Source organism: Coenobita brevimanus, chromosome 65 (genome assembly GCF_032717465.1).
Source record: "Coenobita brevimanus isolate Jiangsu-jjx chromosome 65, ASM3271746v2, whole genome shotgun sequence".
Taxonomy (NCBI): domain Eukaryota; kingdom Metazoa; phylum Arthropoda; class Malacostraca; order Decapoda; family Coenobitidae; genus Coenobita; species Coenobita brevimanus.
The window spans coordinates 54,506,660-54,533,488 of record NC_137018.1 but is presented as its reverse complement, the minus strand read 5'-3'; the positions used below and the strand labels follow the sequence as shown (position 1 = coordinate 54,533,488).

Here is a 26,829-nt window from a genome sequence, read left to right as displayed (position 1 = left end):
AAGCCGAAGAACTATTCTATTGGCCAAATCTAAAGGTAGATGTATGCGAGTATGTGAAACAATGTCCCACTTGTCAAAGATTCAAAGGTGAAACTGGGTTGCAGCAACCTTGGAAAGGTTTCCCGCCTGTAAGTAAACCATTGGAACGTATCGGGATTGACTTGACTGATATGGTTGCTGGATCTCAGGGTTACCGCTATGTCCTTACTGTGATAGATCATTATAGCAGGTTCGTCAAATATTATGCCATCAGGGATAAACATACACAACACATCATACACTGTCTTGGGCAATACTTCACCGACTTTGGGACGCCACGAGGTATCGTGCTGGACAACGGCGGAGAGTTCACGAGTGGAGAGTTCAAAAAGTTCTGCCGGAGGAACCAGGTGGACTTGTTCTACGTTACCCCTTATCATCCCCAGGGAAACTCTACCACTGAAAGGATGCATCGGACAATGAAAAGCATCCTAGCGTCTCTCTGCAATGGACATCCCTTACGTTGGCCTCAGCTGCTTCAATCGTGTCAAACCGTTATAAATCAAGCGGTGCACTCGAGCACGGGACAACAACCTTATTATGCCTTCTTCTCACGCCATCCCCCTCGCCTCATTGGTACCTTATTGCCTTCTGTGGATGCAGAGGAGGACGACCTGGCGATAGCACACACACTCATAAAGGATACAACCCAACGGATGACGAGGCGATACCGAGAGGTGGCCAATAGGCGGAGGAAAGCACAGAAGGTTGAAGTCAATAGCTTAGTGTGGGCGAAAAAGAGACCATACAGCCGGGTACCTGTAGAAAACTGAATGCCAAATGGGACGGCCCGTACAAAGTGATTGAAGTACTGCTAGATGGAAGTGTTTATATCATTGAAAATGTATTTAGTGGAAAAAAAATACAAAGGGCTGCTGAAAAGGTAAAACCATATTACGGTACCGAGGAATGGCTCTTAGAACCGCTGCAGCAGGAGCTCGCCCCGGAGCCCGAGGATGAGCGATTACCACCGCGAGTGAGGATTGCCCCTCGGAGACTCATAGAGGAGTGTTAGAAAAGTGGATAAGTGCATGTGACGAATGTTGTGAAACATAACTGCTTAAAGTTATGTTCCGGGTGGACTCATCCCCGAGGAGAGGGTGTAAAAAGGAAAAGAGTGAAGAGTTCCTGTTGGAACAGGGAAGTGCCTTACTTCGAGGGGAGCAGCTGATCCCCTCACCTTACAGTTAGCACGGTTTGTGAGGTAGTGGAGTCTTCAGGACAGAATGAGCGCTCACCTCTTGCGGGTGGAAAGCTGGAAACGAAAGGACTGAGTGAATGTGATTGTGAATGGAAGAGTGTAAGGAAGCGCCTCCCGTGGTGATCTCAATCTCGAGAGACCCTGTCGAGCTCAGGTGAGCGACAAGCTATCCTCCAAAACCTGAGGCTGACTGGGGCATAAATTCCCTCATAACATCTCGAGTAAGGAGTGATCATACCTCCTAATGTAGTGAGTAAGCGACCTTCCGAGGTACGCATCAGGTGTTTAATGTGGACCGACAGGTGCCACCGATTGTGGGGAAAAGTATTCCAATTCAAAATGTTTATAGCAGTTATCAGAGTAACAACATTCCATCCATGCACATGTCATAGAAAATTGACTTGGGTAAAATTTGTTTTCCGAACGTGGGAGCCGTGTAGTGCCACACATTTGATATTCATGTATGTGTTTAGTAGTACTGTAATTTTAAGTTAGATAGGGTGTAACCTGAATATTAGTTTATAAGTTCCTACTCTAAGTAGTAATTCATATATTAATAATTACTGTAGGGCTAACTCTATTTTTATATGTATGTACCTTTGTATCTATGCAGTGGGTGATGTAATTGTAGATGTTGAGCTATGGGAATTCCCCGTCTCGTAGAGTAACGAATAACAGACAGATGCGCCAACTTTTCTTGTCGTTGTTGGGCGCCCAGTTTAAACCTTAAACAGAGTAATGATGAATATACAATTCTTTCTGTAACCTAGTTGTGAAATGTTTGCTAATGAAGCTGCTAGAACACAAGTATGTAAGATTAGCAGTCCAAAAGGCCTAAATAATGTCATTTGTGAGGATTTAAAGTTCCGTTTATCTTGGCCGTCACTAGATGGCATGAGCTGCTCTCAGATTCAAATTGAAATAGTGATAGAATCAGTATCTAATTCAAGTAAGGATAAATCCCAAATTTTCCCCAATTCAATCAAAAGTCTTGTCGTCATGGGTACACTGCTAAATAAATTGTAAAGAGAATTAAAACCCCCCCTATTTCAAAAATACCACCTCATTTGACTTGAGCAGTGGCGTCTTTTAGTGCCCGACATGTCCCACTTGCTGCCCAGACATCGTGTGTAACAGACGTTCGTTTAGGTGAGTCGTCCACATTTCTTCTTCCTCCCCTCTTTTTCTTTGTTTAATCCTTACTTATTATGAACTATGAGAAGTAATATTGTTGAGAGTTTAACGTAGTGACTTGCTGCCCAGACATCGTGTGTAACAGACGTTCGTTTAGTCCCCAGACACCGGCGGTGACGTCCGTGGGAGCACGCCATTATTCCCAAGTATTGCCCATAGACTTTTACACTTACACTTACAGCACTCACGAGTTATTATTACAAACCGAAGGTATTTGTTGTGTTATTAATGATTCTATCAAGGGAATTCTTTTTTTTTGTAGATAAGGAATAGAAGTATAGAAGTGATATGTTCTGTAACGGAAAGGAAAATTCAAATTCATCAACTGTTCTCTTTCTTTAAAATTAGTTTATTAGAAAAAATTATAATCAGGAGCGTGGAAGGGAACTTACTGATTGTGAGCAATAATGTGATATTTAAGTTGTACCTCGAGGCTAGACGAGCCCGAGTGATTGAGGTGTTCTAAGTGATTGTATTTCTTTTTTTTTAATTATTCCTCGAGGCTAGACAGGCCCGAGAGATTATGTACTTCTAGTGATTATATAACATTGTCGATGGTGAAACGTGAAAAACAATACTGATTTGAGGTGAGAACCGAGAAAATTATATGAAGAGAATACCTTATATGGGTGAAAGATGAATACAAATAATCATTCTTATTGATTCGAGGCTATGCCAGCCCGAACAGACAAATCATATCCGTAAAAGTGTCCCTGTCTTGAGGCCAATGTTGAGCCCAAGAGTAACGGCCAAAAAAGAAAGTAAAGTACAACGACTCCATATCTCGAGTGTATCAAATTGTTTCGTCTGGTAATAATGTTAGAGGAATGATCACCCAAAAGCCTTAGTAACATTTACAATCTTCTCCCATACTAAAAAGGGTCATGTAATAAAGAAATGATAGTTTTGTGGAAATTAACAGAATTATTAAAGTAGAGTAAAGTATCTAGCATTTTCTTTTCTTTATTAGTATACCTAATCACGGAAATTATGTCCTCAAGCCAAATTCACTCCCCTTCCAATTCAAGATTCCTTCGCTGAGGGAACGACAACCACCTGAGGTACCGACTAAATCTAAACTCGGCCAAACACTACAAACGCTACCACAATTCATTCTTTTCATAAATATTTACCATCCACTATACTAAGTCGAGTACCACGTGTATATCCATGGGTGAGTTGATCAATACCCACAACAGGTAAGAAAATACATACCCCTATCATCATTACACTGGTGTCAACTGGTGGGATAAAGTTTCAGGTTTTACACTGGTGTCAGTCAGTGGCATAAAAGGTCTTACCACTAGCATCACACTGGTGAATACCGGTGGGACAACATTCATAGCATTACAACTGCATTTATAAGACTGTATGTTAAAGGCTGAGGGAAAGAGTGACTGGAGACACTTGCAATGTTGACCCGTTAAGACCCTTGATAAATAAGAGCACGTAGAGATGCTGCTATAATGGGAGACAAAAGGAATCGTTCTCTTTCTGCCCTATCTACCTATCTATAGCGTCTTGATCCCGCATAAGGTGGCCACAAACTCGCCTCCATGTCGCCTTGTCCCCTGCCACTTCGTTGTCCTCCCCCGAACCCTTCCTCTCTCACATACCCCTTCAGTTAACTAAACTTATTCAGACATACCACGCGTATTAAAAAAAGAAGTTGTGCTTCAAATGGTTCTAGATGATTGATAAATACAGGTGGGTAGTTAGAGATGCTGGTGCAACGGTACGCAAAATATACTGTGCACCTCTCCACTCACTCATCACTCATGCTGGTTGGCGGCGGCGGCGGCGATGGGGACTAACGGGAGTGGGGGCCTCGCCGGGATGGTTGGTTGGCGGCAGGGAAGAGGGGGTAGAGGTGTAACACAATCGCAAAATTGTTGGAGTGACGAGTACGGCTAACAAAAGGAAATTGTTGGAGTGGCGATGGTGGGCATGGCAGAGAAATGAATTGTTGGAGTGACGAAGGCAAGTATGGCGGAGAATTTTTTTTTTTTTGGTGTGACGAAGGTTGGTAAGACAGAGAAAAGAATATATATATTTTATAACACTGGGTAGAATCAGCCGACTAGGCAAAAGTGACGAAGGGTTTGAGACAGCAAGTGCAAGACCACAGTAGTTCAAAGTTGCAGTATCATAAAAAAAGAAAGGACTTACTCGTCTTATCAAAATGACAGTTAGGACATCTCCCCAAAGTTTATCGACTACCAGGGACCAGTAAATGTGGAAACTGGAAATACCATTATAAAGAAGCATAACGTCATATATATATACAGTAATATTGAATTTTACCGAAATCTGGACATGGACTATGCAAACTGTTACCAGAAGTTCGCCACTCCTCCCACACATCGAACAGGTGGTGCCACGCATTCATTCAGGGTACATAACTACACGTATCAATTGTCTCTGTCTCTGTCTCACACACACACACTATCACATTAAGGACTGATATAATGGTATTAGTGGATGTGATTACTAATGGGTCTAATATGGAAAAGGAAGTAAGACTAACTAACCAGGTCCAACCCTTCGAACTCCAACCACTCGCAGAAAGGAAAGAACCCACGGTCTTACGATTACGCAGCAATGAAATGATAAGGGAGACGATAAATCACACAAGATGCAATGAAATACTAGGTACAATACCGGGAATTTATATGGGATATTATATACGGTTAGGTCTGTGATTATCGATGTACTTACAAATCCGTATACAACACGTAATCCCACCTTGCACAGACAAAGAAACGAATAGCTTCCCAGTTCCGTCTGAAGAAAATCTACAACTGGGAAAATACAAAGAAACCCCTTATCTCTACCAGCGCACGTTCCTGATTATTCGATTTTTCCGATACGCATTCGTCAAACGTTTGAAAAATACTATAATAATGTCTGTCTATACGACATTTCATCTCCACGTGTTAAAATTCTCACTTCCCAGAATGAGCACAACTACTTACTATGCAGCTAACTCAAACCCAACTTCAACAGCTTAGCCAAGTGCACAAATCGCCTAGAAATGGCCAATTTTCGCGATGGGGGTGACTTGAGGTACCGGGGGTGATAATATAGTGCGATTTCAGGGTTAGAGTCAGCTGAATCATGTCGCCGTTGTGGGCCACGGAAATATGTCACCCAGGAAGGAAAATTGAAGTTACTGATTTTTTGCTGTATATTTTATGTGCATGAATGTATGTATGTATGTAGCCTAGAGAGAGACAGACAGATCGTAAGATCGAGAGAATTCTTCCATATTTTTACACACACACACACACACACACACACACACACACACACACACACACACACACACACACACTCTCTCTCTCTCTCTCTCTCCAATTATATCCCCTCCTTCATCCATCACCCAATCACTTCATTCGTCACTCACCATTTCCTTTAATATATTATTTTTTCAGGAAGGTTATCTGTGTGTGTGTGTGTGTGTGTGTGTGTGTGTGTGTGTGTGTGTGTGTGTGTGTGAGAGAGAGAGACTAATGCTGAATTCGAACATTTGAAAGTCAGCATCAAAGCCCATTCAGTTCGAGAAACCTATAGTTCCTTCACCCTAACCTGGCCCAGATTTTCATCCTTTTGTAACATACCCAGTACTGGTAACTCCCATGTATCACTGGCTGAAAAAAATGCTACGGCTTCACATCATTACAGAGGCACTGCTTCGTGACTAGAACCATATTCTAGTGTTAATTTATTGTTACAACTCAACATTCAAGATGGACTGGTGCCAATTTTAAGTCGTTTGAGTAAAATGGGGATAGCAGGTTTAAGATAGATATACAGTAGGTGTCGTTTTAGTGAAGAGATTAATCTTTCAGTACAAAGACTCTTTTTTAACCTATTCTTCATGTCTCTATATGGTTTACTGACCCTATGGATGACCTCTTTCAGTGAAGGGGTTAATAAAATCTACAGCTGACCCTGTTCAAAAATTCTCTAAAGAACACCATATGTGAGCACTAAACCCCAACCATATATAAAAGAAACAAAAATCAAGATTTTACAAGGGCAACTAAAAAATAAATTTCCTCCCAGCATATGAATCTGAAGAAACTAACAAAGAGAGTCTTATTTACTTTCAATACCATACAGGCATTAGAAACAGTGACTGAAGGACAGTGAGGAGAGCGACCAATTATTCTTGTCTCCAATTATACTGCTCCCAAAAGTATGATGATCTTCCTCCATGGTCATAATCCTGGTTTCCCTTCACTGTTAACTGTAGAAAGTCCATACATGAAGAGCTACAGACTCACTGAACTACAGCTGTAAGTTTCCTCTGAGGGCTGATAGGGACAACAGCCAAGGATCAGTACTGGTGTGAAGTCACTGGCACCAGGGTCATGTCCTCCAAAGAGGCATCACAATGGTCACCATGCCTAAGTATGTCTGGAACAGTGTTACAATAAAATGGGTGGAAGAGACAGATGTATCTTCACTAGGACCATTCAAGATCATATGCATTGCCCACTGCCCATTGTGCCAGAGGCTCTGCTTCACAGCTGACCCACTGTGCTGTAACATTATGTTATTAAGAAGTCCAGTTGTGTGTCCCTGTGCTTCTTTATCATTGTCTGAACTTGATGTCCTGAGAGACCAGTTGGAAAACCAGAGACTGCCTCTAGACTGGGCATCTGCCCAGAGGTTGGACTCTACTGGAATGTTAAAATTTACACAGTACAGACAACACTAACATGCCCAGTGGAAGCAGGTCTTTGTTGCCAACAGGAGTGTGGTGTTCCCAAGTGATTTATAAAAGCCACTGGGGCTGTGCTATCCACAGTTATGTAAACACTGGTGTTGTGAGCCAGCACTTCTCAGAGCAAGAACAGATGGGTGACAAACAGCTACTGTACTTGACACTGATATGACTTGCTGTACTGTCATTGTGCTAAGTGCCCATTCCATCATAGCCCTGGGAAGTGACAAACCCAACCATCACCTGATGCTTAAGCACAAGCAATGACAACAAGGGGTGCTTGTCCTGGGCAGTAATGAGGTTTTGGTGATGGCATCTTAAGCCTGTCACTGGAGAAGGCCATGGAGTTTGGATGGCAACTGTTGCTGAAATTTCCATGGCATGTGGAGTACATTACTGCTCTCTAAAGCTAGCAGCCTGAGTCACAGACAGCCTACTGCAGCAAAGCTGACATGTTCTGTCAGGGTCTCTTATTGCCTGTGAGAGTGCATACAGTGGCTGGTAAGGCAACCACCACCTCGTATACTTTTTTCAATGCAAAAAGAAAGACACAAAGGCTTAAAGCCTACAAAAAGTTTTGAGAAAAGAAAGAAATGAGAACCAAAATTAGACTCTTGTTAATTCTGAGATGCCCTGACACACTATGCTTAAAAGATTAGAGATCACAGATCTGGAAAAAAGACTGAGAAAGATGGTTCCAGAACTTGTCTGTTGTGTACATGAAAGAGTGTTAATCCCTGTCAACTACTGCATTACAGAGGGCAAAAAGGGGTTAAAGTTTGCATACATTAAAAACCCTTTCAAACTATGACTCCTCCCTCCAAGAAAAGTATATATCACACACTATGCACCACCACTCCTAACTGCAAAAACAATACAGCATGACAAGATGGTCTATTGCCAGGTGCCACTGCATTTCTCAGAATGATTCAGATTTGGGATAACAGCATTGAAACCCGTATACAGTACAATACAGGTCGTCCCCGCTATAACGAAGAGATGCATTTGGGAAAACCCGTCGTTGAGCCAGGGTATCGTTAAACGGGGACGTTATAACATGGAAAGTATCAGGATGTGTTTGGGAGCCTTGGGGTTAACCCCCCAACCAAGTCCAAAACCCACCCAAATGAGTCCAAAATCACGTTTCTAGCTCACCTAAACTTTCAAACAGCTTTAAAACAAGCAAAACTAAGCCTAAAGGCAGTTTATAACTCAACTAAACCCAAAAATATAATATGAAAATCACTAAAAACAAGTCTGGAAAAAAAAACACACTTACAGTAGTAAGCTGTACCCCAATATGACTATCCTCATCCCACCTATGACTAAAACACATTAGTCAATGTCAAGGAACAGTTTATAAATCAATCTAAACTCAAAATTTGTCTAAAATATCAAAATCGGTTCAAAAAAACAAAACCCATTGGATAACGGGATGGCCAACAATAGGCAGGGAAGGGTGTTAATTTTTTAACATCCTTAACATGCGGTATCATATAGCAATGGATCATATAGCAGGGAATGCCAGCAACTGGTAATTTCACAACCTACTTTAAATGTCTGTTTCTCATAAAATGCATGTACTCTTAAAATGAAATAATTTTATTTGGGCAGGCTTTCCCTCTGATGATTAATTAACTGCGTTTTGGAAAAAGGGAAGGGTGACCATCATCCACTCACTTGATGTAGTGCTGTGTACTTCTTCCTTAGCCTTTATCATTCTTTTTCTTTGCCTGCCCTCCTCTCTTCCTATTTCTCCCATCTCTCCTGTCACTTCTTATTGTTTTTCTTTCCTTTACAGGTGGTTTTACACTGAATGACAAGCCAAATGGTTTTCTGTAAGCCAAAAACTGTTTACAACGTTGGGTGGTAACCACATAACCAAACCACACAAGCTCCCTACGTGTCAACAAGTGGGCTGGTGGAGGGTTAGTGCTCCTCCCCATAAAGCATATAACTCAAAGTCAAATGGCCACCCCTTACGGGATTGTGGCGTCTGGCAATTGATAGATAGATAAAGTATAAGATGGAGGGATGAGGTGGAGAGGTGTATTAATGAGGGTGGTGTGAGATGGTGGGAGGGCAGTCTGATGGCAGAGGACAAGGTGACAAGGTGGCAATTTGTTTGCAATCATCCCATCCATGATTAAGCATCAGGCTAAAGACAGATAACTAGATAGATGCATAGTGCTTTTTTTTTAATGCAAGAAAGAAGGAACCAAAGGCCAGGGGCCTGCAATATTGTTCCTTCTGAGAATAAAACAAAAACAAGATAACAGAGAGCCAAATTCAAGATTCGTTTGCTTCAAGATGCCTGGACACACTACATTTGAAAGACTTGAGATCACAGGCAGTAGCAATAAAGGAAAAACATAAAGAACTACTGGTCCTGACTGGACCAAACATCTGGAAAACTGATGAACCACACTATACCACTGGATCCCAATTCTAACTCTGGGGCTTGGTAGCAGATACATAACAGAAAAGAAATAAATTAAGAAATAAAATATATTACTAAAAGTAATTAAAGCATACTTGACTGCAATACAATTTTTCCATTTGCAATATGGCTAGTTTTGTCCCAGCCTCCTGAACAAAACCCAAATTTTCTTTACAGTAACCCACATCCTCCCAACACCTGCCCCCACTTACCAAGGTAGCTACTACCTAATGATCATCACCACCACCTTCAATGTCATGCTCCCACCTGGGAACCAACCTAAAGCTACTTCATTCTCATATACATCTCTCACTCCGTCAAACAATCCTCCTCTTCCTCCTCCCTCACTAATAAGCTGCTCCATTCATTTCTTTAAAACTACATAAGGACTTCCTCTTCCAAAATTACCTAACCCCACTTGAAATGTTAGCCTACTTATGCTGCGAATTAAAAACACAGGCACCCAGATTCAAATGGCATCTCTTGCAAGGGTCTATACCACCACTAACACCAACATTTTTACATTGTGCCCCACCACTCACACCATAACACCACATCACACCACAACACCACCACAACAAATCACACCACAACTGCAACACAACAAATTTTTAAATATTGTACATAACCACATATTAACAGATTCTGAATAATTTTCAAATACATAACAACACAATAACAGATTCTGAATGAATAAACCACACTACAACAGATTCAAAATGCATAAACCACACAACGGCAAATTTGGAATTAAACCACACTACAACAGATTCAAAATGCATAAACCACACAACGGCAAATTTGGAATAGCCCATACAATGAGGCCAAAGATTCTGAATGCACAGTGTAAAACACACACACACACACACACACACAAAAGAATTTTAATATGGCTGAATACCACACAACAAACTGTAAATGCATAACTTAAAAAAGAATACATTTTGAAAGCACTGGCTACTAAACAGCAATTTCAAATGCACACAAAAGTTAGGCAAATATGTTCAATTTAAAGACAGTCCTTGTTGTCTGGCAGAAATGTTTCAAAACATAACAATTCTTTTCTCTACAAGTGCCACCGTAAACTGGGGGAAATTGGCAAACTAACTTCGCAGATAATGAGAGAACTTCATAGTTTTTCTGTAGCTTACTGTGGACTCAATGGACTTAATGGTAAAAAATCATATATAAAGTATTATATATATACCTGTATATATATATATATATATATATATATATATATATATATATATATATATATATAGACAGATAGATAGATAGATAGATAAGTATATACTGTGTATATATATAGATATATAGATAGATAGATATAGATATGTATATATATATATATATATAATAAACAAATAAATAAAACATTGCATAGTGAAGATGTAATGTACCTGTACTGTGATGGTTGAAGGGCTTGAGGGTAGGTGATAAATGTTCTGAAGCTAGAGGAGGGAGGGTACAGGCTTCTGTATTGTCACCTTCTGTGCCTCTTCCTTCAGCTGCTGCAACTCCATCTCAAAGCATTCCATATCCATAACAAAGACTTTGGATACTTGCCCCTTCAACTGCTCCACTATCAACATTAAACCTCTCTATTTCCTCTTGTGGTCAGCAAAAGCAGCAGGTGATAAGCACCTGCATCATGTACTTGGCGTAGTGTGTTGACTCGTGTGTATGGAGGACCCTGATAGTCAAGCATAATTCTGGTGGCACTGATGACTGTTTCTACATTCTGTGATGGTACTTGTTCACTGGAGGTGTGGCTCTCCTAATGCTACCATCCAGTGGTTCAAACCTGAAAATGTAAAGGGCTGTCATCCTGCAGGAAGTACTGTACAGCATTGTGATCATTTCCCTAATTTCTAAATGCCATTAACCTTATATTTTCCTTGATCCTAATTTTGAAAGCTCTCCTCCCTTTGGTATAATTTAAGGTTCTTGGACTGTGGACAACAGTAGTATGGTGGGTGTCTCCACAATTTACAGTAAATCTTAAAATTCAGAAAAGCTCCACCAAAATTAATGGTCATTAGTAACATTATATCATTAAAAAAAAAAAAAAAAAAAATCAACAGTTACTGAGGGGGAAATAAAACCCAAACATTTCATAATGGATCACCTATGATTAAAAGTTTATGAATTTCACTTAACAACACAGGGACAGCATACCCACTTAACAAATTTCAAGTTTTCTTGGATTTCCTTTCCCTCCCTACAGATTTTGTAAGATTATTTGTTGACTGTATAATTCTGCACTACAAGGTAAGCCCTGATTTTTGCACTCCTGTGTGGATACCTCCAGGATTGGGGACTGAGTACTGAAATGGCAAGGCTATTACAATGAGAGAGTTGTCAAGGGAAAAGGCCAAAAACCTTCTTATGCTAGCACTGTCAATGATTTCTAAATGTCAGCAAAAGTGTAAAATGTATCAGCATGACAACCGACAATACCAAATAAATACTGTGTTTCAGTGTTAGTGCTAGGACTTTTGTATTTGTTTCCTGGCATGTTAAGTAGAGTTAATGTGTCTGAATATGATGGCAAAGATAAAATATAGTACTGCTGTCCCTTGCTTAACAAAGCTCTAGTTAAAGCAATTTAGCTTTTAACGATTCCCATGCTTTGACATTTTCCTGTTAATGATACCGAATTATCACTTAGATAACTTTGAGAGGCAAAAGCATGATACTGAATAGGGCTATTATTATCTATATTTTGGAAAATGAGTGACATGTGCTTATATAGTTGACCTGCTGGGAGTATATGTGCTGTTCCTTGGCCTGGTTAGTCTTCACCATAACATCACTGTATTACATGAAGTGTCCCTTTTCATTATTTCATTTTGTATATATTCAGCACTGGTTTAGTGGCAGTACGTTGTGCTTTACGTAGCTGTTAACTTTAGTTCATGTCTGGTTGGTTTTGGACTTGGGTTACATAAATTTAAAGAACAACTTGTCCTTTCATACTACCATTAAGTTGGGATTTCCTTTCACCAGCCAATAAATCTCACACTACTTTTCTCTACAAAATATTCTCATAAAGATGAATAAATTTCTGCGGAAATATTACCCAAGACAGTTCAGGGATTCTTTCCATTCGTGTGATGTATGAGATCATGTTCTAATGTACATAGTGCAATCTGCAATATCGTTATACGTCGGGCTACTATTGTTACTCGTACTGTACATCGTTACTCCACCATATGGAAGAATACTGCATCGTACATCCAATAAATCAAACACCCTCTCAGGTACCGCTAATATTTAAGCAGATATTTCACTATTTGTTAACATGCATGGTAGTTTGGGAAATCAACTATTCGCTCGCTCAACACACTACCCGTACAGTATGCCCAAGAAGCCATTTAATACATTTAAGTGGCAGACCACACATATACAGATGCCTGGTGGTCAAGTGAGTTACAGTGCTCCAACCACATGTGGCCTTTAACGGTTTACATCCACGGGATGGTTGGGGTTTACTGCTTTACTAAAGTCGCTCTGGTGCATGCGATCGGTTACCCTCCCCTAAAACGCTGGACTTTTCTAACCCTTTATCCCCAGGCTCCCAACGGGACAATAAAGAACAATAAGAACATAGTGCCAAACTCCCACGGAGCAAACAAGGTTTTAGGATAACAAAATTACCCTAAGTACCCACAATACGACCAACACTGGGACCCCCTGTAACGTATCGCCACTAAAATTGCTAAAGTTTGCACACAAACTTGATAAGATCCTTTACGAAAATTTCCACGATAAAAGATATAAAGAGACAGCATAAACATAGTCTATACATCCTTATATAACACTTAAGGACGGTGCTATAATTTAACCTTGCCAGTTATACAGTGTTAGCTCTAGTTTTGTGTAATTAGTTGTTATACTCACATTAGCTTTGACAAAGGTCTGGTAAAGCAACACTTCGCTAACTTCCTTCCGCCATGTTGACATTCTCTTAAGCCACTGATCCAAGATGTGTATAAAGCCACTGTGTAGATCCCCAAATTGTTGATATTTCTGTGATAATTATACAATACGCGTGCTATTATAATTCATAAAACAGGTGCTATTTTAATTATATCATTGCCCAGTATCAAATTCGAGGAAAAAGGAATAATCTATAACCGACGTCCATCCTAATGATTGTTGTGCTTGTGTTTATTGTGGTCAGAAAGTTAGCTACCCATATAAATATATACATTTTTTTCTGCTTATTGAAAAGCAAGCATTTGTTTACGGTTTTTAAACTAGATATAATTCAAATTACCAACAGGTACCAGTACTGCAGAAAAACAAACGAAAGTACATAATTTTAGATTGTTACCGGTACAAATGTGTAAACTTCGTTTATTTATTTTTAAGTTTATTTATCCTTAAATGTCCCACTCCGTGAGCGGAGCACAAATTAAATCTGACATGAAAATGTCAAAAAAAAGAAAACGGAAAATTTATGAATCGACAGACAATTCACATTGGGAACGAATAGTTTCACAGCGAAAAACCAAGGTATATAAAGCCAGCGTAACTCAAAGGTCATCATTTCTTAACCAGTTCATGGGAAGGTAGGTGTGTCTGGTGCTTCTATTGTGGTTCATTTTTCAACGCACTAAAATTCATATTAATCAAAATGTCGTCCCGAATCTTTACAAAGCTTAACCATATCAAAATGGTAGTTTTGTGCAAAACAAAATCGTGTGAGCAAGATGAACCTAAACAGCGAGAGCTGACTGTATCGGAATGGGAGCATTAGGATACCCAGCAAAAATTCCGTAATCTCATTCACGCTCGCAGCCAACAGCCGGAAAATCAAGTCCAGACAATTGATTTGTCTGTCCACTGCTGAGTTGCAATGAGGATTTAATTCAACCACTACCACCATTCACCACACCAGAACAATAGTACCAATCCATTTTTGAAGTGCAGCTCCTCTGGCACTCAAAACTTTCGAATCCTCATTTGGCTGACTACCACCACCTTCCACATCAATGTAATAGTAACACTAACCACAAAAAAAAAAAAAAAAAAAAACTTCTACAGAACACTACCTTGACGTGGTGAAGAAGCTTGTGCATCCCAGTAATACAGTGGAGCTATACTAGTCAGGTGCAACCATACTAGGCAGGTCCATTGTTAGGGATCAGACCAAAAGTGTTCCCCTCACAGTGCTCTTACTCGTGACTAATTTATGTATACAGTAGCTTATTTGTTGACGACGAGAAGCACTCCAGAGCTTAATAAAATCATTTGGCGACAACAGGAAGGCAACTGATATTAGGTAGCTCTTAAGGGTTAAATGGATATTCAAATTATGTCGAAGAAAATAGTTGAGGGTATGTAGTTCTTGGGGTTATTCAAATGATGTCGCAAGAAGAAAATAGTTGAGATTATGTAGTTCTTGGGGAGTTAATGGAATTCAGATTATGTCTTAGGAAGAATTGAGATTCATATGTGGTTCTTGGAGTTAATGGAGATTCAAATCATGTCGTAAGAAAATAGTTGAGATTATGTAGTTCTGGGGGGGTTAATTAATGGAGATTCAGATTGTCGCAGGAGGAAAATTGTTGAGTTTATGTAGTTCCTGGGAAATTATTGGAGAATCACATTATGTAAGAAAATAATTGAGATTATATAGTTCTTGGGGAGTTAATGGAGTTTCAAAACATGTTGAGAGAAGAAAATAGTTGAAATTATGTAGTTCTGGGGGAGTTAATGGAGCTTCAAAACATGTCGATGAAAAAAGTTAAGATTATGTAGTTCTTGGGATGTTAAATGGAGATTCAAATCTTTTCGTAAGAATATGATTATGTAGCTTCTGGGGAGTAATTCAAATTGTCGTAAGAAAACCCGAACCGAGACCTCCCCTCCCTCACTCCATCCCCGCACCATCACTCTAGCTAATTACAAATTGGTGGACGACAGTGGACAAGGCAATAGTGTGTTATGCTGGAAACTTTTGGCTCTCCACTAATGTTTCATCTGTCACGTCGATATATTTCTCTCACGGGCCAGCCCTTGATATCACCACCTATCGTTACCTGACAACGCTATACAAGGTGTAATGCATTATCTACCGAATATTAACTCTCTTATATCATGCCCTGAATGAAAGAAAATTGACAAATAATGTGACCAATTCGCATTTCATTCTCCCTCCTCTACCTTCCCTCCCCCTCCTCTCTCCACCCCAGCACAATCACTCGTTCCCTCACCCACCTTTCCTTCTCTCTGACCCCTCACTCTTGACCCCTGTTAATCCACTGTGACTTACCATGCATAAAGGAGCCACCCTGAGGCAAGGGGTATCGGAGGATATGTGATTATTTATGACCACGACTGTACAGTATGTCAGAACTCGTATGGAAATGTGCCCTGTAACATTAGGTAAGGTTGTGTTAAAAAAAAAAAAAAAAAAAAAAAAAAAAAAAAAAAAAAAACTAGGTATGGATATAAACGTCAGAATTTTATAATGAGGAAAACATCCAAACCATGAAGTTAGGATATAAACATTGGTTAAAATTTTGATATGGAAAACAGACCCACACCACCAGGTAAGGATTTAAATATTAGTGGTATGGATATAATCATAAGTGGTAAGAATATATACCGGTACATGTTAGAATTTTATAATATGGAAAGTAGTCACACTATTAGGTATGGCTATAAACGTAGGTTACAATTTTATTACTGTATATGGCGAACAGACCCACACCACTAGGTAAGGCTTAAAGATGTCAACAAACTAACTATACGTACCTGTGACTGGTTTCTGCTTGCAGGATATCCAGAAGGATGTCTTGTATCCATCGCTGGAGTAGATGCTGCTCTTGACAAGGGAATGAAGAAGCCTTCTAAGAGTTACAAGTGATGAGGATGGTGTCACTGAGAAGTGGATTCCAGCCACTTCTCCGGATGCAGGTACAATACTTGGTTTGTTTTCACCTGATGTACTGGATCTTTCCCACAACTTAATTGCTTTATCACAGTGGCAGGACCTTCGATGAGCCTTAGTTATGGTAAAGCATGAGTCTCCTTGGTTACCAGTCAAAGCAATCCTCCAGCCTGATTATATTAGTCCATCGTGTAAGCTGAATGGGGTTTAGGGTCTATGTCAAATTAAAAATAAAAACTATACTGTACTCGTTTTAATTTGACAAAGATCTTTCACCCCTTTCTGCTCCTCTGATAGCAAGATGTAGTCAAATTGCAGGATTGATTTTAATAATGAAGAATTATTGTTCCAGTCTCATAGGTCAGGCTCACTGAATTTCAAGCATCTGCAACTTAGTACAGTACTTAAGTGATGGGAGTGATCCAGTTCTGTCACATGAAAAACCTACTACAGCTGATCATTTCTAACCAACATTACCAGGTCAGATGAAAGCTCCCTAATTTTTATTTACTCATTTAGGCTGTCTTCTGTTGTCACATTGTTAATAGTAGACTAAGGGCTTTAAGGGAAGGGGAGAGCGACCATATCATATTTTGTGTGCCACAGCTGATGTGGTCTAGCTGTCTGTGCCATCTAAGCATATGACTACTTTGGAGGAATGGCCTGTCAGGTGCTGACTGGCATGCTTTCTTTCCACTGCTAAATTTTACTGGGCTCACTGCCCCTGATGCCACTGAGGATGACTTTTAGCATCATATCCTTTCCTGTTTGGTGGCTCCTCCCACTAGTTGTTACAGGAAAAGGGTGCAAAATGCTTCCCAAGCCACCCAAGTCAGGAAAGGCCTCACCACTAGTCTGTGGACATGGGCATGGGATTCCTGGGCACCAGGTCTGGTGACCCAGGTTGATTTCCAACCATGACTGACAAGCTCCACCTGCTGCCCTCCTAAATGGCTGTTGGCTTAAGAGATCATATAACCTGTAACAGGTTTTATTTTTCATCCTGCTGGGTGTCTAGTCACCCTCTATTTATCATCCTGCTGGGTGGGTACCTAGTCACCTTCCATTTTTCATCCTGCTGGGTGCCTAGTCACCCTCCTCACTTGATAAGACCAGTGAGGATACTGCACCGGTTTAGTCACCAATGATCCAGGCATGAAACAGGTAGTACTGGATTACATGGTACCAGTAGCAGAGCACTGTCTGACCTGACTTACCCTCATAGTACCAGTGAACTGCCTCAATTACCTTCACACCACCCTGACAGCAACATTACCTCTTCATCATGCCACAGTCAATTCATCAAATGTAATATGATAATAAAGGGGGGTTCTAAACCCTTCTTGTCATGTACTCCTTTCTACATACTTCATCAACTTGATCCCCTGCCAATCCCCTACTCTCACCACCCTGAGCTAAGCAAATCAGTCCAGACAATGAAGGTGACAGCAACCAATTGCTTGCTCCTGTGTGGCATTATCTCAGCTTTACACCCCAGCTTCCTCTCAGAATTAGACCCACCAAAAGCCACATCTGGCTGGTGGGCTACATCTAACTAGACCACTGGGCATCTACAAAAGTGTATGAGGGCAACAAGGCTAATGCACTGTTACAGTATATCAATACAGAGCATAAAGACCTTCCTATGATCTTCCTTTCTGTACCAGAGGACTGTCCCATGAAGGGGAAAGTGCCCATGTAACAGGGTATACAAATACTTTAACACTGCAATATTTACACATTTTTTATTATTAAATATAAAAATAATAGATTAATTATTGGAATATTTACATCGGTATATTCATGGTCAACGATCACATTCTCAACACTTCAGTTAGTGTGTAGATTAGGTACATTTGCTAGTTGAAGCAACAGAGTACAACTGCCTGACATCGGAAACATACAATTTGGCATCTTCAGGCTGCATTCTGACTGGCATAGGAGACTTCGTGGCACATTTTTCTTAGCCATCCTTTATGCATATTGCACCTTCATATTCTCTTTTATAATATTTACAGATTTCTATTATCACCATACTTTGTTTGAGTAAAGTGCAAAAAGATTGTTGTTGTTGTGGCCCCAGGTTCATACATATGTAAACCCTGTAGACTATGGGCTAAAGCTGTCCTCCAGTAGTCCACCATCCTCCTTTCGGGGGATAGAGCTGGAGATGAAAGATGTCCGAGTAAATGGACAGCAGATCTACCCAGTTATATCAGTACCACCATGTGAAGGCATCCCTCTCCAGCACTGTCCAGTGAAATAAAGATGTAACTAGCAAAATACATCGCTATGGAAGAGGTGCTACGAAATCTCTGTAGTGACCAGAGATACAGCCATTTGTTATGAAACGGTGTAATACGAAAGGACCCTCACACCCTGCATCATTCAGTGACCATTGTCATACTCAAAATATATCAATCACTATGGATTCTTTTTTCACATACCTGCAAATATATATATATATATATATATATATATATACTGAATAGTCTACCTGATTGCTGATACTCTGATGGCTGGCATGATGAATGATATGGAGTGCAAAGAGAGTGACAAGAATATAATGTCATAAATAAATAACTGACCACCAACACCCCTGTGAATTGGAACAAACATGTAGTCTATTTCATAGGAGAATTACACTTGGCCATGATTCACAACTTCCTCTCCTGCCCATACTCTCTCACTCTGATATCATCACCTGTATTTACGGTATTATTCTAATTTGAAATAATCTACTGTTACAGGTGACAAAGCTTGAATAAGGGAGTATGGAAAGGTGTGGATGAGAGTAACCCATGGCTAAGAATAGTTCTAATTTGGAATGGACTATAGTTCCATGCTAAGTTCAACCTCATACTGATCCTGCAATGATCCCTACCATGAAACCACCACAATTCCCATGATTCACAAAGCCTAATGGCCATTATAAAAAAAAAAAAAAAGTCAACAAAAACTATATCGCAACATCTAAATCCAAGATATGAAGGATAATGTATGTAAAGTTATGGAAAACAGAAAATCTTCATGAAAAAAAAAAAATCTATCAAACAAAACTTATACATTTTTTCAAGAATGACATACAATACCATAGTAATCTACTGTATGATTCATACCCAAATAATTGTATTCTTGAAACAGGCTTACTGGTTCTACAAAATTTTACAGTATATCAGGTTAAAAAAAAATTTGAAAAATCTACAAAATCTGGTTAAGGACAGTCATTATAACGCAAACTTAAAGACCTGTAAACACTGGAAAGACTTGACAGAACAATGAATTACTGGGTTCTAGGCACTGAGTGTTCACTGAAACATTAGTGTTTACTCAGGGAATGTTGCGATAATATGAGGCTAACTTTATGAGGATGAGATGGAGGGACGAGGTGGGTAGGTATATGAGTGAAGATGGCGTGAGTTGGAGAAAAGGCAGCCTGATGACGAGGGACAGGGTATATGGATGCAATTCATTTGTGGCTATGACTTCCAGAATTAAGGCATCTGGCTAAGGATATACTGTATTAGAACTTTAGTGATGAATCAGAATGTGGCAGCCACCTGGGAAAATGTAAAGACACATAACCTATCAGGTAAGGTTGAGCAGGGCTGTCTCACTAATGGATTTTAATCTATAAGCCATATTTCAAACAGCATTGTAGGCTTCATGGCAACTTTAGGTGATTTATTATGCCCATTAAACCCTCATGTTCTCTTCTATGTTGTTTTTATAGTATTTTTATAATGTAAGTGTACTCTGCCTCAGTTATGTTCAAGACGATGCAAAGATGTAACTTGCAAAATAAATCACAGTGGAACAAGCGTTGTGAAATCTCACAAGCCACTTAGAATATGACTCTATATCACCAGTTGAAATGTGGTAGTGGAGCTTCAGGCCCCAGATTGTAAAGCAGTGGTCCTTAATCATTTGGCTGCAACCCAGTTGTGGACTAACAAAACAATTATGAAGTTACCAAAGGTCTCTCGAGTGTCTATCAAAATCTGATTTTGTAATTCAACACTGACTCTGCCAAAGGGTTTGTTACCAATTCTGTTTACAGTTAGGTTTTCTTGGTGTCAGTACTGGTAGTTTATGTTACCAGAAGGGGATCTAATCCATGATTTAAGCTGTACTGTATACAGTTATCCATAGCATGACATATTAGCCAGCATCTGCCTGGCAAACACAGTCACATACCGGACACCAGACATGTCTGAGTGCCTGGGGCAAAGTATTATGAATATATATATGGTTCACATATGTACAGTAGCAGGATCAAGGCTTAACATGAATACAGATTTACAGAACAAACACATGATATCAGAATTATGAAATACAATAATAAACATATTTTTCAAAAATCCGCCAAGGCCTGCCATATATTAATATTAGTCTGTGCCAAACATGCCACTTTTTGCTGTGTCATTAAATATTTTAACATAAATATATTACCTGTACAAGAAAAAAAAAAATGCAGTCATGGATTACTGAAGTTACCTCCTGACCATATCATGGATCACATCCAAACAAGTTAAGGGCCACTGCTGTAAAGGGAATTCTGTTACAAATGTGAGACAACTCCAAGACTGGCTGCACTGTATCAAGAACAATTTTGTGTTAAAACTGTTTAAAATGCACTGTAGTGATGTAGAAAACTGAAAGCTGTTATACTAATGCGAGACAGAAGTTGCTCTCAGCACAGCACATAGCCGTTGCCTGAAATACATCCAAAGTTGATCACACTTATATAGCTCTTCCACCTTAACTTCACAGTGATTGTCATCACTTTGCAGTTTATTTCCTGTGACTCAGTGGCAGGATAAGATAATACTTTACTATGGTCCTACATCCTTTCCATAGCAATTCATTACGACTAGCACTAGATCTTTTGTTAATCTCTTGTAAATGCTCAGGATTCAGACAGAGAGATGTCAGTTTTAAGCCAAGTCAAAGTGAAAAATATATACTGTGCTACAGTCTGGTGAGACTAGATGGAATGACACTGAGACTAATGGTACTGTAAATAATGACTGGCTGGTGCACACACACTACCTCTGCGCACACTGGAGGACACCACAATAACCATAATTATATCACAGGGGAAGAGGCATAAGAATGAAGGTGTAAGGTGGATGAATGGAAACCACATGAAGAAAGACAGGGTAACATGGGAGAATTCTGTCTGTGGCCACCCCCTCCAATATTAAGGTCTCTGACTATATAGATAGATAGATAGATAAATAGACATTGCATTCATTCTAACCTGATGACTACCCCTAACCCCTCGTTGCTCAGCTGATGGCCACATGTTGGTCAGATTGGAGGGTTAATTTGAAAAATGAGAAGATTCATTCTTACCTCATAACCAAGGCTCATTGAATTTCATCGCAACCATGACTTAGTATTCAAAATGTGGCAGTGGCCCAGTTCCATCAAATGAAAACAACTAGCTATACCTTTATCAGTTTACAGCATCACTTGATGATAAGCTAAATTTCTTTAAGCCTCTGTGCTTTGACAAGAGGGATTGTGAAATGAAGAGGGATATGTCTGCTGTGTATCAAGTTGTACAGTTATGATTTAGTCTGACAAACGAGTCAGTTCAACGTACAATGTTATATATTCTTACAGTCGCCTGAGAATATATGGTATATCTTTACATTGTATAACTAATTCAAATGAAAGTATAGTGAGGGACTAAGGCATGCCTACTATTGTACTAAGACTATTTCAGAATCAGGGCACATCCATCACTTTCTTCTTGAATGAACTTCAAAGAGCATCATGTATGGGCAGAGAAACATATCCAACCTCTCTCACCTTGGGAACATTAGCCAGCAGAGGAAAGCAGGGGACAGAAGTGGTAGAATTTAAAACTGCTGTTGTGTATTTGCTTTTTACACCACCCCCTGAAAGGCAGCATTGTATTTCTAGAGCTCTATCTTTATTTTTATTTTATTATTTATTTTTAAGACCAGGTACTCATTAGGATAACATTATAGAATCTTCTTCTTTACAGTCTTGCATATCAAACAAATATTAAGACAAAACCATCTATTAACTGCAATATGTTCAAGCATCCTGAATGAACAGATCTTGAATTGGTCTCTCTCTCTCTCTCTCTTTTTCCCCTTGGAGGAACAGTTATTATGGGGTTCTAGCCTTTGCCTTGTTCTTCCTTACATTAAAAAAAAAGGGGGGGGGGGAATCGCTGATACAATTATGGGCCTCTCCAGTGTATGACAGAAGTAGGCAGCAGTAGTAACAGGTGTGATGGAATGAGGTGATATGTGATGTTGGGCGATGTCATGCTACGTACTGCTGGTATACTGTATGATGCCAGAAGGAGCTGAGAGGTGATATATAATGCCATAGGGAGATGAGCTGATATATGATACTATGGGGAGATGAGGTGTGATACACGATACTATAAGGAGATGAGAGGTGATATACAATGCTACTGTGAGATGAGAGGTGATACATGATACTAAAAGGTGACGAGGTGATAACTGATGCCATACGGAGATGAGAGGTGATGCCATACAGAGATGTACTGATGATATATAATGCTATAAGGAAATGTACTGGCAATAATATATTATACTATAGGGAGGTGTACTGGTGATACAAGATGCAAGAGGGAGATGAAAGTCGATCACTGATACAATGAGGTGATGTGTGCTGAGTCTGAACCGCTATATCACGATGCTTATAGTGATGCATAACCCCTTCAGTTCAACTAAGTATTTTTTAAATGTTACCCTTGCTACCTCCATTTTTGCTCAGCTTACGAAGGATCTCTCAGCAGTGAAGGGGTTAATTAAGGCAGTATCTAAAGGCGGTATCACACGGTACCTCATTTAAGGTTTGCCGAGGAAAAGTTCCATGGAACCAGGCACAGACCTTATCACACACGTTCCTTATATTGTCAGCAATGAAGCTTCTCACATTGTAGCCAGTGCCCATCTCGTTTGTACCCAGACATGGTCACTAGCGAATGCGATCACCGACTCGGTAGAGGAGAAGGAGAAGCAGCATTGTATACAAACAAACGGGATTGTCCAGGGACCCTATCGGTTAAAATGGCTTTCTCAGAGTTTCTAGAGGTGAGAGCAATTGCTCCTATGGCTCATGCAGTGGTGGCTCCTGAGGAACAGAGGAGGAGGCTCCTTACATGGTGCGTCTGGCAACCGTGTCCCCAAATGTAAACACATGATTATTTTATTGACATCATCACAGTTTTCGTCAATGCATAAAATATGTACGTACTCTTTTAGGCTTTCATAACCATTAACATTTATTTTAAAATATTATTAAGTATTTTATAACAGGTTAGATGTTCGGTGCTAAAACACAAAATATTCTCTGTTGAGTCGCCTAGTTGGTCTCACTGTTTTGTACCTTGTATGATGGGTGAGAATCCGTCCAAATGGATTCCATGCTTGCCGAGGATACTGTCGACATTTACCACGATATCATATCAATTTACTCTCATTTTCTTGGCAAACTTATACGAGGTACCGTGTGATACCCCCTTAACCCCTCCTCTCTAGCAGTGAAAGTTTATTTCCAATTCTTCCTCTAGCAGTGAAGGAGCTACATATGACTGTAACAAACCCATCCACTTCAAAGTTTATCATAAGGTGGACAGTGTCACTTCAAGAAAGCAAGAATAGCATTTAAAAAAAAAAAAAAAAAAAAAAATGTAAGAGGTCAAGATAGCAAAGCAAGGCTCAAACCAGCACAGTGATGGCAGCTTCTATAACTGGGTACCAAGCAGTGATGATGGCAGAGGACGGAGGGTGGAGGCGGGGGTAACATACAATCAGCTACCAAAATCCTCTTGCCTTACTCTTCTCTCCATGGACTTTGAAGATTATACTACTCTTCTCTCAAATGATGCATATCTGCACTTGTAAACCCTCTTCAAGTTAGCTGACAGCCAAGTGTGGTTAGATTACAGGGTATATTAGACTAGTAACCAAAGAGACTCATAACTAAAGTTCAACAAATTTCACACAACCACAATTTGGTACAGTATCCGAGTTGTGGGAGTGGCCCTGTTGTCAGATAAATACAAACTGGACAGTGTGTACGTGGTAAATTGGACTAGTAACCAAGCAGACTCATAACTAAGGTTCATTATATTTCACACAACAGAAACTTAGTATTTGAGTTGCAGAAATGGCCCAGTTGAAGCAGATAATCTAAGTCCATGAAAATAGAGAGATGCAGAAGGGTGACAACAGGACTTTTGCAACTGACTGTACCTGAGCCGAGATCCACAAATAACTACCATATTGCTTGTTCTTGCAGGACGGACTGGAGATACTGGGAGATCAAGTACTTTCCTTTCCTTGTCCTGTCCTGTAAAAACAACACAGTTAAGGAGGCAAACTGATTACATTACTTTGTGAGTCTCAGTCCAGAAAGTGGTGTATGGATGTAGTGTAGGGAAGTGTGGTGTATGGATGTAGTGTAGGGAAGTGTGGTGTATGGATGTGGTGTAGGGAAGTGTGGTATATGGATGTGGTGCAGGGAAGTGTGGTGTAAGGATGTGATGTAGAAGAGTGTGGTGTATGGATGTGATGTAGGGAAATGTGGTGTACGGATGTGGTGTAAGGATGTGATGTAGGGAAGTGTGATGTAAGGAGGTTATGTAGGGAAGTGTGGTGTAAGGATGTGATGTAGGGAAGTGCAGTGTATGGGTACAGTGTAGTATGGAAGTGTGGTGTATGGATGTGGTGTAGGAAAGTGTGATGTAGGGAAGTGTGGTGTAAGAATGTGATGTAGGGAAGCACAGTGTAAAGGTACAGTGTAGTATGGAAGTGTGGTGTAAGGATGTGGTGTAAGGTAAGAATGTGGTACAAGGAAATGTGATGTAAGGATGTGGTGTAGGGAAGTGTGGCATAAGGATCTGGTGTAGGGAAGTGAGGTGCTGTTGTGCCGGTGGTATGCGAGGCTTGCCTTGTGTGAGGGGTTATTTCTTAGGCATGTGGGGCTATTTCTTGGGTGTGTGAGGCTATCTCTTGGGTTAAGAGTATTTGAGGCTACTTTCTGGGTGTGTGAGGGCAATTTTTGGGATGTGTAGAATTATTTCTAGGGTGTAAAGCTATTTCCCAGGTGTGTTGGGCTGTATTTTGGGCTGGTGTTGCTGAAAGGCATGTGTGTGGGGAGCTATTTCTCGGGTGAGTGGGGTTATTTCCTGGGTATGTGGGGCTGTTTCTCAAGTGTGTGGGGGTATTTCTAGGGTGTGTGGGACTATTTCTAGGGAGTGTGTGTAGGGCTATTTCTTGGGCATGTCGGGTATTTCTAGGTTGTGTGGGGTTATTTCTTAGGCTGGTGTTGCTGTGAGGGTAAGTGGTGCGCCTGGCTGATGGTGCCGGGTTGAGCAAACAGCATTTGAGCTTGTTGGTGGGACAGCTGGTATGGCACAGTCATCCCCTGGGAGTTGGTTCCTTGGAGGCTTACCTGGAAGGGAAATATCGCATATCAGGAAATATTGGACAACTTTTCACTCAACGTACTTACCTCTTCCTTCCATCTTCCACCTTTCCTCGTTATTCTCCTTCCATCTCTGTTTATCTCTCTGTTCCTTCTTCCATCTCTTTCTGTCTTATTCCCTCTCCCCAATCCATCTCTTTCTCTTTTTTCTCTCCCTCTCTCTCTTTCCTGTTCCTCCATCTCCTTCTATCTTGCTTTCCCCTCCCTTTGCCTCGTTTTGTCTCTGTCCCTCTCTCTTTTCTCCCATCCTCCATCTCTTCCTGTCTACCCCCAACTCTTCTTGTCTCCCCCCTCCATTTCAATCTCCCTTCATTTTCCTCCCTACATCTCTTTTTGTCTCCTTCCCTCCATCTTTTTCATTCTCCCTCATTTCACGTCTTTCTATCTCCCTTCCTCTTCCTTCCTCCTCCTCCTCCTCCTCCTACCCTCTCTTTCAACTTCTCTCCCCCAGTTGCTGCCTAGGTGTAGCTTCCCTGAAAATCAATGACATGTACAATAAACAACAGGAAATGCTGGACTGCTTTTCACTCAATGTACAATCCCATGCAAAAAAATCTTGACAATTCCCTGCTGGCACTGTGTCCTGTCTTCTGAATCCCTCATGTGTCAGAGAATATTCTTGCTCTTCACACTCTTTACTGTATGGTGAAAACTTTTCGCTCACTGAACTATCACAGTCAAAAGTTTGTTGACAATCCACTGCCTTCTGACGTCCTCAAAAGTAAGTCATCCTTCCTTCTCATACTCATTGGTTGTGTTTTCATGCTGCTATCAAATAAATATTTCATGTAATTCCTTGTAATGCCATAGCT

General features: G+C 40.3%; 2 protein-coding genes across 2 annotated transcripts in view; both read right to left on the bottom strand.

Moving 5' to 3' along the window:
* Positions 1 to 23,479, bottom strand: part of LOC145405048 (hemicentin-1-like) — a 71,828-nt gene extending 48,349 nt beyond the window's left edge. The window contains exons 1-3 of the mRNA XM_080276547.1: positions 23,417 to 23,479; positions 17,362 to 17,467; positions 16,378 to 16,527 (exon numbers count right to left, since the gene is read on the bottom strand). Of these exons, the coding sequence (XP_080132673.1) occupies positions 16,378 to 16,527; positions 17,362 to 17,467; positions 23,417 to 23,479 (319 nt within the window). The remainder of the gene's footprint in view (positions 1 to 16,377; positions 16,528 to 17,361; positions 17,468 to 23,416) is intronic.
* Positions 23,480 to 25,840: 2,361 nt separating this feature from the next.
* Positions 25,841 to 26,829, bottom strand: part of LOC145405046 (uncharacterized) — a 38,878-nt gene continuing 37,889 nt past the window's right edge. The window contains exon 18 of the mRNA XM_080276546.1: positions 25,841 to 25,984. Coding sequence (XP_080132672.1) covers positions 25,841 to 25,984 — 144 coding nt within the window. The remainder of the gene's footprint in view (positions 25,985 to 26,829) is intronic.